The sequence below is a fragment of the Anolis sagrei genome, chromosome 5 (genome assembly GCF_037176765.1).
Source record: "Anolis sagrei isolate rAnoSag1 chromosome 5, rAnoSag1.mat, whole genome shotgun sequence".
Classification (NCBI taxonomy): Eukaryota; Metazoa; Chordata; class Lepidosauria; order Squamata; family Dactyloidae; genus Anolis; species Anolis sagrei.
The window spans coordinates 177,780,410-177,794,297 of record NC_090025.1 but is presented as its reverse complement, the minus strand read 5'-3'; the positions used below and the strand labels follow the sequence as shown (position 1 = coordinate 177,794,297).

Below are 13,888 nucleotides of genomic sequence, written 5' to 3'. Positions count from 1 at the left end.
TGTGTGTGTGAGTGTAAAAAAGAAGACAATCAAAACTTACCATGAATCAGAAAGGGATACCATCTTTTCCAAGGACACCAGTTAAATGCACCACAGGGATTTTCATGTTCAGGCCCAGGGTATAAGGTGCTAATCATCATTCAAATCAATAGGATCTCAAGACTTAACATGGCTACGAACCTTCCTTGTTGTGCAAAAAACTGAACAACTGTGATACATAAACCAGAGAATGGCTTTGTTCAACCCATTGCTGACACTTACAACCACTATAATTCCTAACCAGCAGAGTAAGTCAAACTTTGTGTGACCAAACAAGATCTAAGACACTTTCCAGATGTTTTGGGTGGCAGTTTTTATCATTCTTGCACACTGTGGATGACAGAGATTGTGATCCCATATCTGGAGGCTGGCAGGTGAGGGAAAGACAAATAAGCAACCAACCTGTGGTTTTGCCCTCTTCTCTCTTTGAAGAACTTCAGTAGCTGAAATGAAGTAAGAAGGTCTCCTAAGAAGCAGACATTTAATTTCAATAGCATGTTGGCAGGAGGGATAATCTTGCTGCACTCAGGCCTGTTCTGTTTTTAAAGTCCTCTAAATCCTCTGTAAAGTCCAAGGCTGCCATGATGTGGTATGCAAATACAGATGTGCTTTTTTTTTTTTTTTTGGAAAATCTGTCTGGTTTCTTATGATTTGCACCATTTCATAGAGTTGGACAAGACCACAAGGGCCTTCCGAGTCATGCAGGAATGCACAATCGAAGCACTCTCGACAAAATGCAATAACAGCTTAAAAACTCTCCAGAGGAAGAGACCGCAATACACTCTGAGGCAATGTGTTCAACTGCTGGACAGTTCTTGCCATCCAAAAGTTCTTCGTAGTGTTTAAGTGGATTCTGTTTTCCTGTAGCTTTGTGTCCTCCTCCTTCTGGCTCCATCAGGTGGCCATCAGCCAGGAATTTCCTACTTAATTACATAACAACCTTGGTTGCATAGCTAAGTATTATAAGCCTGATCCCCTCAAACTTGCCTTACTGGGCAGAAGTTGCTGCAAACCATGGTTGTCTGTTCTGTTGACCAGGTTGCAGCAGGCTGAGGTTTCCATCGCCACCACCACCATTAGTGATCTCAAGTGTAATGGCCAGAAGAAAGATCCCTGTCACAATTCGTCCTTGCAGTAGAGATAACTTGTGTCTTCTGCACCCTGATCAACAGAAGGACAGACCCCCTTTGATCGCACAGGCTGCTGCCCAGTAAATTAGGATTGGGGGAGTTTAATGATCTCTACATATTCCATGCACTATTGAATAAGGAGAGATCATGGATAAGATTGCAGTTGCAGTTGCAACCTGGATTTACCAATGTGTAAATCCAGGTTGCAACTGCAATCAGTACTTCCAGTTCACAATTTTTGGTACAGAAATTGTTACCAAGAGAATTTTCAAGAGCCCTGCGACCATTTATACATGCACTGTAAAATATACACTCAACTCAGTCTTTCTGAGAAAACATCAGGTAATTGAGAACTAGAAAAAAAAACCCTTAACAGTGAACACAATCAATGAAAACCTTTGTCCAGTGTGCACCTGCTGTAAAAAAAGGCAGATTCCATGTGGAGATAATCAGAAAAGGAGTTGAAATAAAATAGACAGTTCCATAATGCTTTTAGAGAATTGCATAATGTTCATTGTAGCTGATTAATTTGAGTGGGACTCTGGGAAGCAAAGATTCAAACCCCCACTCAATTATGGAAGCACACTTTCAGACTACGTGAAAGGCAACTGGATAAATCTTGCCAGGGAAACTCTAGGATAGGATTGCCATATGCCTATGTGAAGGAACAGAACAATGTTTTTAAAAGGTCACGGTGCTTAGTGAAGATTGCAAAAGTGGAAAGGTGCAATCGACATAAGCAAAAGACTGAAGAAACTCCCCTTTGAGAAAATATTTGTTTGAATGGGGAGGGTGAGTTAGGGTCCCTGGCAGAAATTTGTAACATTATTCATGGCTTGAAGAACAGGGAGAGGATCCCCTCTTCTCGGCAATATTAAAATCTGGGTCATTCTGTTAAGATGGATACTGGAAAATTCAGAACAAAAAAAGGGAAGATTTCTTCAAACAGCACACACACTTCAATCATGAATTCACTTCTACAAGATGTAGTCCAGGTAGCTTTAGACCAATGGTTCTCAACCTGTGGGTCCCCAGGTGTTTTGGCCTACAACTCCCAGAAATCCCAGTCAGTTTACCAGCTGTTAGGATTTCTGGGAGTTGAAGGCCAAAACATCTGGGGACCAACAGGTTGAGAACCACTGCTTTAGAAGTTTGTTAGTCAGATTGATGGAGGACACAAGTCATAATGACTACATGTTCTTACCAGGATTTCAAGCAACAGGTCATTGAATTACTGGAGAACAACAGCAGGTGAGGTTTTGGGCAGAGTAGGAGGCTGGTCTGATCTAGAGGTATATCCACATTGCTCAGCTGGAGAAGTCTGGAACCATTTCAACTGCTATAGCTTAAGAACTTTTGAACAATAGAGAGCAATGGAAATCAGTCTAAGTTGCTCACCAAATTACAAATTTCTGATTCCAAAGGATGTAACATAGAATCATAGAATCAAAGTGTTGGAAGAGACCTCATGGGCCATCCAGTCCAACCCCCTGCCAAGAAGCAGGAATATTGCATTCAAATCACCCCTGACAGATGGCCATCCAGCCTGTTTAAAAGGTTCCAAAGAAGGAGCCTCCATCACACTCCGGGGCAGAGAGTTCCACTGCTGAACAGCTCTCACAGTTAGGAAGTTCTTCCTCATGTTCAGATGGACTCTCCTCTCTTGTAGTTTGAAGCCATAGTTCCGCATCCTAGTCTCCAGGGAAGCAGAAAACAAGCTTGCTCCCTCCTCCCTGTGGCTTCCTCTCACATACTTATACATGGCTATCATATCTCCTCTCAGCCTTCTCTTCTTCAGACTAAACATGCCCAGCTCCTTAAGCCGCTCCTCATAGGGCTTGTTCTCCAAACCCTTGATCATTTTAGTCGCCCTCCTGTGGAGACATTCCAGCTTGTCAATATCTCTTTTGAATTGTGGTGCCCAGAATTGGACACAATATTCCAGGTGTGGTCTAACATGTCAAATAATATGTCACTGCAGTGATTGTATATTGTGGATAAACCTTGAAAGGCTTTTATATTAAAAGCTGTCATCCAGCTTTTGCGACACGTGACCATGTAGATGTGCAGGAAAGGGGAGAAAGAAACCAGTTGTGGCCGAGGCAAAGAAGACATACTTGCACAAGTGACATATCTCAATATAATTTCTAAAACTCTATTAATTGAACAGATAAAATACATCTTGTCTATTTCTGTTACAAAATATTAGCCATTTGAAGTCTTTGCTAGATGTGAGCACTCTGCTGTTCCCAAAGGAAGCTTCTCTTGAGAATATGTACAGCAGGAAACTGGAACAGACAGACAGACAGACAGGTGCTCTCAAACAGCCTACACACATAGGTTAAGTAACATCATTTGTTTTCTTGCTTGGAGAATGAAAAGAAACATTTGGTGGGACAGTGTCATGTGAGATTAACTGAGTGAAGAGAAATTCAATGAAACAAGAGTTTTTTTAAAGCTTCTGACCCAGGCGTGGCTGTTAAGGAGCAGTGACGATGCGACAGACTAGACAGCTGCTAGAGTGTTACAGACATCATCACTCAAGAGCTACTATCAACAGTCCTAGGCTTTGCCCTCACTGGTAAAGTTACAGCAAATGCAATGCTATATACTATGATGGCCCAGCATAGCAATTGAATATAAATTCTCTCCAGTAGTCCCACCCCTCCATCATTTCCTTTCATTAAAAGATGGAATCTTCCTGGCAGGCATCGACTCCAGAAATCCAGGGAACAGTGCTTGTTTCAGATGTTCCTCCTATTTCCAAGAAACACTGCTTGAAGACAATAATACGTGATCATAACAGTGTTAGACTAAAAACGCTATTTCTACTGGGATTTGGAAGCTGTTTGCTGCATTACTGACTAATGCTGTTTTTCCTTAGAAGAAGGAAAAAAGAAAAGATGATGTATCTGCTTCATTCTCAAGCCATTAGAAACAGAAAATAGAGCGGGGGTAGGAGGGTGAAAATGCATTAAGCATGTGTGCGGTCCTGCATCAGGAGATGCAGATATAGCATATAGCTACATCCCTTAAAGTTATACTCCAAATACATAGCTTTTAAACAACTTAGTCCACCCTACCCACAATAATGACATTTCCGAAAGCAATAGGATGAGCAATAATGTGTTCATTTTCCTGCATTGTCCCCCCTCCCAGCTTTCTAGCAACTCAGAAATGGCAAAGTGCTGTGTGGCTTATAAGGTAGCTTGGAGTGCGTCTTTAGATCATGAGTGAAAAAAAATGTATTCTGAAGCTATACATCAGACTTATAGCATCATAATGTCTTAACAGAATGCCAGCCAATGTGCCCTATTAAGTTCTTAAGAGCAGGGGTGACTGAACCTAACTCTACACTGTCCCTCCTATAATGCCCCATCAAAGGGCTGATGAGAGGTGCAGGCCACATCATTTAAAGACAATCCTTTTTACAGCAAAATTTCTAACAACAGCTCAAGCTATAGGATTTATTTTTCTTTCCAAGCATGGGAGAAAGCAAAAGCCAGTTACTAAGAGTTAATGTACTTTGAGTGTCCAGATATTCATACTGAAGAAGAAAGATATTTACGCTAAACCATCCTTCCTCATCTTTATGTGTGATTGACACTATTGAAATAATCCTTGGAGACTATCTACATGGTAAACTTGGATATTTTTGTACCAGTTCATGGCTCCCTTGTGAAGAGACTTGAAACTGTTATTTTGTAAGAATTCTGTGGCCTAAAGTCCCCAAAGATCCCACCTCTTATTTATTTTTTTTCGTGTCAGGAGCGACTTGAGAAACTGCAAGTCGCTTTTGTTGTGAGAGAATTGGCCACCTTCAAGGACATTGCCCAGGGGACACCTGGATGTTTTGATGTTTTACTGTCCTTGTGGGAGGCTTCTCTCATGTCACCATACTGGGAGCTGAAGCAGACAGAGGGAGCTCATCCGTGCGCTCCCCGGATTCGAACCTCCGACCTGTCAGTCTTCAGTCCTGCCGGCACAAGGGTTTAACCCACTGCGCCACCGGGGGCACCAAGATCCCACCTGATCTTGGAAGTTAAGCAGGGTTGGCCATAGTAAGCACTTGGTTGGGGACTGTCAATGAATACCAAGTGCTATAGTCTGTATTTCAGAGGAAGGAACTGGCAAAACCACCTCTGAGTACCATTTGCCTAAGAAAACACTATGAAATTCATAGAGTGGCAATAAGTTAGTAGGTGACTTGAAGGCACATAACTCACAATAAGTTTCTGCTACATATCCCTACTGTCCTACTAGTTATATAGTATGTAAGGTTTCCTATAAAGAAGAAATTGATGCTAAGCTTCTACAATAGTTAAACATCCTTTATTTGGACACTGTTCTTTACACAAAAAGTGCTAAGGTTATTGCAAAGGACTGCAGGATTAAACCTTCCTCCAGGCACCACGGTTTCAGAGCAACTGTCCTCACCTGACACTTTCCAGATATATTAAACTGTAACTCCCATCATCTCCTGTCCCTTGTGGTACTAGTACCTCAAGGATAGAGATTATTTATTTAGAGTGCACTTCATTTTCCAAATGTTGATCAAATCAATGTAACATCTCTAATTGAAAACAAATGAAATGGAGAGGTATGTTAATGAAATGCATATAACAATGAAATTATGTGTACATAAGTCCCATTGAAACCAGTTGATGTATGTGTGTGTGTGTCTATATATAACCATGTGTAACAGTATGGCCCCAAAAGCCTAGGAGATAATTTCAGGGACATTGTGCTCTAGTTGACACCAGCCTTTTTGTCTAGTCAATTAGTATAGGTTTCCCTTTTTTACAAAACAGGATGATGGGCATCAAAAGTTATCCCTCTGGATTGCCTTACAGATTTTTATTTAATCAAAACTCTGCTTGGACTTGCAACCAGAAAGTCCCCTGATGTTCTCACCACATGGAAAAAAATCATCTCCTAGGCCTGTGAATTGCTTTGGGCCACATCATCACACATAGCCAAGTGGCATATCAGGTCTTGAAGTTCAATTTATTAGATCATAGTGTACCGTCTCTCTAACTGCATAAGGCTAGAGATTTAGATGTGTGCATACCAATAGATAAAACTTCCATTGCGCAACCAATCTGTACTCCTCATTGACAGGATTTCTAGGAGTCCAGTCTCCTCCATTTTCCCCGTACAACAGAAAATCCTTTAAAGAGGGGGAAAAGGAACATCAGCCAAATGCCTTGAAAAAATATTGATAGCACTGGGACACATCCATCTTGAAGCGCATTTGGTGGCGATATATATGTAAGAGGAAAAGACACTGGGTTAAAATTGAACTATCTAACTGATCAGGTATACATTTCCCTTAAAACATCAGCCTTGACTAACTTGGGCTTCCATTGAATAATTATGAGCTTCTTTAAGAACCTCCCAAGGAAAGAATGGGCTTTTTTATTGTCAGAATACACTTGAGAAACTGCAAGTCGCTTCTGGTGTGAGAGAATTGGCCGTCTGTAGAGACGTTGCCCAGAGGATGCCCGGATGTGTTACCATCTTGTGGGAGGCTTCTCTCACATCCCCACATAGGAAGCTGGAGCTAACAGATGGGAGATCACCCCATCTCATGGATTCGAACCATCAATCTTCAGATCAGCAGTTCAGACAGCACAAAGGTTTAAGCCACTGCGCCACCATGACTCCGCTGTCTTTAAGAACCTTCCAGGGAAAGTATGGGATAATGATAGTATATTTGAAAACCTTTTACAAAATGGTTGGAAGGCATGTTTCTCAAGTGTTGAGAAATTTTTGGAAAATCCTGAGCTGATGAGTATGTTTAAAATACATGAATTAAATATGTACAATAGCCACCTTTCTTTTCACAGAAATGAAGGAAACATAATTTATATGGAAGAAATACCCTTTCCTATACAGGAAATAATATTACAAGCATTGTAATACAATTTATTTGCAGAAAATGTTTCCTGCACCAAAAATGCTGGTGTCTGTGAAAAAATGTGTGAATTTTGTAAAGAAACTCCTGAACTGTAAATAGCTTTCAAAAATGGTGTGGTGTTTGAAGATGTTCTTGCAGTAGAAAGAACATTGCTAAAATTAATCACTACTTCCTTCAAGAACATAATTAGCAAAGAATTACATGTCTGGAAAGGACCCATGGACTCTCGATAGTTCAACCTGTTATGAGATATAGTGCTATGAATAAAGTAGAAAACAGAATCTTGGAAAGTATCATGGTTTCAGTTTCATATTACAGTTTTTCCAGAACTATCCCTTTATATCATGGGCAGTCATGAGAAATATGCGTGATTGAATAAATCTAGCAATGTCTGCTTTCTCAAGGCACATACTGAGCATGACTGAAAATAACACAAAGCCCATTAAGAGGAACTTTCCCCAAATTCTGTCCTTGCTGCTATTTTTGATTCTCCTCCCAAACCCTAGGTATGTGTATGTTTCTGAAACTAGGGAAGGGGCAATGAAGGTTTGTTTTCTTGTTGTGTCAGGAGCGACTTGAGAAACTGCAAGTCGCCTCTGGTGTGAGAGAATTGGCCATCTGCAAGGACGTTGCCCAGGGGACACCCGGATGATTTGATGTTTTTATCATCCTTGTGGGAGGCTTCTCTCATGTCCCCGCATGAGGAGCTGGAGCTGACAGAGGGAGCTCATCCGCCTCTCCCTGGATTTGAACCTGCGACCTGTCGGTCTTCAGTCCTGCCGGCACAGGGGTTTAACCCACTAGGGAAACTAGGGAAGGAGCAATGAAGGTGATGGAAGCAAGAGGACTGGTGAAAGAAGCAAAATATCTCATTCCAGCCTTGAGCGAATTTGTCTATCTTTATATACTAAGAATAGTACCTATCTCTCTGGTAACCAAAATACCACAAGGTCAGGTTGTGAAAGGGAGCTCCAGATCTGAGGCTCTCATACTCAGGTATTAAGTCCTAAGTCCCAATACTGTTTAGTTCAAAATTAAAAAAAAATAGGAAGGGAAGAGAAACATCTCTGGCAAATTTCCTTGTGATGAATCTCTTCACATCCTTCCAGATTTATTATTAATTGCCTAGTACTCTCACTCTTCCAGGAACCTCAAGCTCTCCTAAATATTTCATCCAAAAAAACAATTATTTTATCAAATACTTTAAGGTTTTTGTTGCCATTTTGTGTTAAATGTCAAGTAAAATCTAATTTATTTATGTAAACACACCAATCTTTTCATGCTTTAACTAATGCACCATGTAGAAATGGATGCGCCTTCTACGATAGCAGAAGACGGCAAAAGCGGCATCACAGGGAGTGAAGGGGAGAGGATAAACCTAGCAGTGAGTTTTACAACACAGTTCCTCATGACTAAAATTGAGAAAGGGGATGGACATTTTGGAAAATATGGCAATACACTCCTAAATGTTAATGTACTATGGTTTCAAATGCTGCTGGGTATATAGGGTCATACTGTGCCCATTTTCCCTTTCCCACTTTAGCCTTGCACATGAACAACTAAACGCCCGTGCAAGACTTCAGTGAAACCATATTGTTCACCAAAGCTGTAGTCTGGTAATTGTAAAGTGTTACATGGAACCCATTTGTGGGACTAAAATGCTCTTGCTGACTTCCACTGCCATAATCTGCAATTATTCCAAGGAGTAGATGCTGGCAGTACACAAGGAGGTATCCAGTACTTCCTTGTAAATTATCTTTTCCCCAGCTGCACAATGGCAAATCGTGGGGTACTCACTGCTTCACTTGTGGCTAGTCAGTGACCAGGAAGTAGTCAATTGACATTGTACAGCAGGGGAAAGTCCAGTGGATGAAAGTCTGCTCCTTCTTCCATGTCCTGGTGAATAGCTCCACTCCTGGGCCATTGACTGGTTATAGGAATGTATCTAGTTGCCATTCACTCAAATAATGAGCAGCCTTCACTCCACTTCCCTTGGACACCCATGTCCACTACACTGATTTTCACCAACATCAAAGAATATTTTGGTCACGCATTACTTCTAAAATCCAAACTGTAACCCAAAATATCATTAGTCCCTTGGGAAAAAAAGTTTTAATGCCTTTTAGGTCTATGAAAATTGCACATTCTGCTCAGAAATGGCAGCTTTTGCAGAGAAAAAAGAAAATGTGCAGCTTTCCTTACAAGAAGGAATTTGTGCAACCATCGAATGGGCAAAGGTTGCAGGTTAATTTTCTTTTCCTGCTGTATAAAATCCAAACTGGAGAAGATAATGCATCAAGGCTATGAATGTAAGTTTTTGCAGCAAATCTACACAGTTTCTCAATTTTATGCATGGTTTATGTTGTGACAGAAACAAATAAGCAGAATTCTTTGAAGTTGCAGGAGCAATGAGAGTGCCATTTTAATTCCTCCAAAAGTTTCTCAATGCATTGGAACTCCAAATTTGACTATCAAATTTATGCTCTATTCTTAGGAAAGATATGCAAGAAAACATTAAGTGTAAAGTGACTGTGGCTGGCCTCTCTGTAAAATTCCTTGAATGTGGCAGGATAATTGCACAATAGAAGTCTCTTTGAGGTGCAACCCAGGTCTTACCTGCATACCCAGATAAATTTAAACTGGGGCCTCCCCACCACAGTTGGCTTCAAGCTCACCAGCCTCCTCTTTCTACCTCTCACAGAAAGTGAAAATTCTTTACTCTCCTCCTCTCCCACATAAACAACACACACATTTTGAAAACATAAATAAGAGACTTAAAACTTGTTCTGCCCTATTTCCAAATCCTAAAGTTGATCTTCTTAAGCCTCAGAGGGAGATGGAGTGAGCAACAGCAAAGCCCTTAAGCTAATTAATGCTGCTCCTCCCTCCTGTGCGGGGAAGATATTTTTTCTAAAAATACAGCCATAGCCCATTTTAATACCATCTTTCTGCACGTCAGCATCTCTGATAACAGCAAGGAGCTGAGCCTGTTTTCATCTCTTTCCCCTGGAACTCCCCATCTACTTTGCCATTTATTTTTGGTGGGAGGGAGCATTGTGAAGAGAGGGAAAGAAGGAATGGAAGGATGAGTTATTAATCTGGTGTGTTATAGGCTTGTGCTTACATGACTGGCTACACTAACAATGCTTTAATAATATCCGATTTTCAGTATCTGATTTGTTTACATATTCATGATAGCAAAGCAAGAAGACTTTCAGATAATGAAGTGCTTCTTACCCCTCTTCTGTTTCATCTCGACAAACTGTATTTGATTTCATTCTCTTACAAATGCAAAGGCAGGTTAAGATCAGGATTTCAACAAAAGCAGGCAGAATTACCCAGAAGATGATCCAATATAATGCGTTTTCCTATCTGTGTAAACATATATTGTTGGCTCTGGATAAATAAACCTCTGAGACACTAGTTAGTACATGCAGCTCAGAGGAGGAAAAGGGAGTATGACAGGAACGTGGATATGGAGAAGGATCTGGAGCCTATTTAATAACATATACTCCATTTTGTGAATATCAAGCAGATGTGGTTACTGTCCTACTTCTTTCCTCTCCTATTTTCCTCTTTTTCCCTGTGGATATATCAGGACTGATTACCACCAGGCCCAGTGAGGCAACTGCCTCAGACATCACATGTGATGGAGTGCACATGTGCGGGCAGGCTGTCCTTTCTATTGCGGGACAACATTGCTAAGGGATGCTCAACTTGTCTTGCATGTAAACTATCCTGCTGCTCTAAAGTGCAATGAAGGACACTGCCCATCATCAGAATTGAAGGAACGTTCATTCATACACCCTGGCAACATCTCTATGTAACTGTGTGTGCCAAACCACTTGTCCTTTATCACAAGTGGCAAAATGAGTGAGCTCTAGGAAATATGAGATCCTAAGTTACAGGGTGCGGGGGCTGCAATGTTTTGTGCAACATAGATATGGTGCCTTTGGATGGATGTGCAACTGAGAGGACAAAGAAGGGAGTTTATAAGGCTGAGAGTGTCCCTCCCTTCCACTTACATTTGCCTCATCAAAACTGAGTTGCAGGTCTGTCAGTGTTTCACACTGCACAATTATAGCACATTGCTCCCACTCTGAGTTCCATAGCTCCATCCTACTAATCTAATTAGGGACTTATAACTCCCTGGTGTATTCCACTGAATTATAGAATTAGAGATCTGTGGTAGAGAAGTAAAAAAATAAATGAACTAATCCCATGATTCCATAGACAGGACCCATGAAGTGGCATAACATTGATATAATTGTGGAGTGTGGATATATCTCAGAAAAAGCAAAATACAAATAAAAGCAGTAAATAAATAAAAATGTTAGGAAGGAACAACTGGCTAGGATTATTAATTTCAGAAAGTTGCCATACCAGGAAGATTTCCAGATCCAATTTCTATTTTTTTCTAAATTTCCCCCAATCAGGCTAGTTCTTCCATTAGCAGGCAAGAGTCCACACACATTCAACCATAAAGGTGAGTATTTACAAGTGGTGTATTTCTGTTGACATCCAGCAAAGCTTTCTCATTACGACGCAGAATGTCGATGTCCAAAGTGAGGAGGCCATCTTTGTGTTTGGCTGCTGAGTGGGGAGCAGCACCCTCCTCCTCTTCCTTCTTCTTCCTCCCAATTTCCCCTCCATTCATCTTGCCATGAGAGTACCCCCAAGAAGGCAATGAGTAGGATGTGTGATGAGTGGCACACATTTTCAGCTCCAATTGAGCAAGCTGCAGTGGTGGGTTTGGCAGCAAAAGCAGCGGCTCCTCAGCCCCACAAAGGTGAACTAACAAAGTCAATGCCCCCCAAAAGTCAGTCAGGTTTGGTTTGGTCAGAAACCGGTGGAGTTTGGTAATGGTGATAAAACGGGGATGTGTGAGAGGTAAGGAAAGCACTAGACAGAGGATCTGAAGACGCAAAGCAAAGGAAGCCAAGGACGATAAAGCTCATCAGAGGTAGGGGAGGAGAGCATGACCATATGCCTCAGGAGGAAGAAAGGTGCTTGTGTGCAGCTAAAAGGGTGGAGGATTGGGCAGCAAACATGTCCTGAAGCAGTCACGCAATTTCTACAGGTCTGGCTCCTTGCAAAAAGAATCATTTCAGGAGAGACGGTGAAGAGTTAGGTATGTTCATAGCACATACTGTAATTTCATTATTACTAAAATGCTTTTTGTTCTTCCTCTGTCACCCTCTCTCTCTTTCTCTGTTTGTTTCATTTTACTAAAAAATACCATAAATCACAAACTAGATTTTCTTTGAAGACAGAAAAGGGTCCCAAGGGTAAGTCTGTGCTATTTGGCTAGTGCTGGTGGCGCTGCTACACTAGACTGCGTGAGCCACTGGAGTACCTGCGTCTCTGAAGCAAGGAGCTGGGGGGACAGGTCTGGTGGGGGTGGTTGTAGGGTGGTGGCGGAGGTGGAAGCGGGGGCTGATGGATGATTTTCACCGGGGTGCCTTGGAGCCCGCTGCCTAGTACACGCAAGGGGGTGGAGTTGCAAGAATCGGAGGAGACGTAGCGTGTCAGAGTCTGGTTGAGGGCCGGCTCCATGCGAGCGAGGCATGGTTTGTCCAAGACTATGACTTTGACAATCTGCTGGCACTGTACAAGTGTCCCTGCCGAGGCAGGGTAAGAGGGCACCAATGCTGTCTCCAGCCTCTCCCGTGGCATGTTAGGAAGCGTGCTGGGCTGCATTCCACTCTCGAGCCCCGGGACAGAGTTGTGCTGGTACGTTTGAAGCCTGTTGTGAATTGACACCTAGTTTAGAAACAGTCAAAGAAGCATTAAATGTTACAAGACTTCTTCCCGTCTGCTGCTGCGGGCTGCCCTTTCCCTTCCACCCTCCATCCAGTATCCTTCCCCATAAGCCACAGCCCACCTTAACCTCTGCCCCTCTTTCCCACCAGTAGGCAGCATCTTCCCACCCCATCCCCAGGCATCACCCCCAAATGTTTCATCTAGAAATAAAGAGTTGCGTTATAGCAAAGGCGGTGATGCTGTTCTCCACATATACAGCACAACCTCAACTATCAAACTGAGCAAATTCAGCATCTAGAATGCATCAGAGGTTTTGCCTTGAGAAGGTATAAGCAGTTGGTGGCCTGAGCTTTTTAGGCTACAATATTATGTATTATTTAGAACTGTTGGTTCTTTCCAGTTCTGTTTACTTCCCACCTCACTGTCCCGTCCCATATTGTGTTATGAATGTAAGCAACTCAGGATAAAGATGTTGTTATTTTTGCTTTATGGTTATCCTTTTTAAAGGAGCTGCTATGACTAGAACTCCTACAAAGTCCTACATCATCTTGGAATCCATGGGCCAACAAGGCAGATAATTGAGGTTGCATATATTTGCAGAGAGGAAAAAAAAGAGATTTGCCGACACTCAGAGAAAGACTTGAGCTCTTCCTAGCTCCTGTCTTTCTGAGGAGAAAGGTGCACACATGACTCACTAATCTGCTTACAAAAGAAGGAAATTAAAAAGGAAAAGAAAAAAACACACACACAAGCAGAAATCTGACATATTTTAGCAAACTTGAAGCTCGCTCTGATCCACTTGATGGTTTGCAAGTGAAAAGAAAATGATTTTACGTATGCTGAAAAGTAAAAGTAAAAAAACCACAAACTACCCATCCAGTTTTGTATAATGGTTTTTTTTAAAAAAGAAAAATTGATGAAATGGCAGCAGATCAGGTAATCTCATAGAAAATGGAGATGCTTGCTTCTGTTGAGAAGTAAGAGGAGGGAGAAGGGAAAGGGCTTGTCGTGTCTTCAGTGAAAAGCTCCGAGGGTC

At 41.8% G+C, this 13,888-nt stretch overlaps 1 protein-coding gene across 7 annotated transcripts in view; it reads right to left on the bottom strand.

Moving 5' to 3' along the window:
* Positions 1 to 3,295: 3,295 nt before the first annotated feature.
* IQSEC3 (IQ motif and Sec7 domain ArfGEF 3) overlaps positions 3,296 to 13,888 on the bottom strand; it is a 204,767-nt gene continuing 194,174 nt past the window's right edge. For 3 of the 7 annotated variants that reach the window (XM_060776752.2, XM_060776753.2, XM_060776757.2), the window contains exon 14: positions 3,296 to 12,852. In XM_060776752.2, coding sequence (XP_060632735.2) covers positions 12,415 to 12,852 — 438 coding nt within the window. In that variant the 3' untranslated portion in view covers positions 3,296 to 12,414. The remainder of the gene's footprint in view (positions 12,853 to 13,888) is intronic. The other 4 variants (XM_060776754.2, XM_060776758.2, XM_060776756.2 and 1 more) reach the window with 3 other exon arrangements.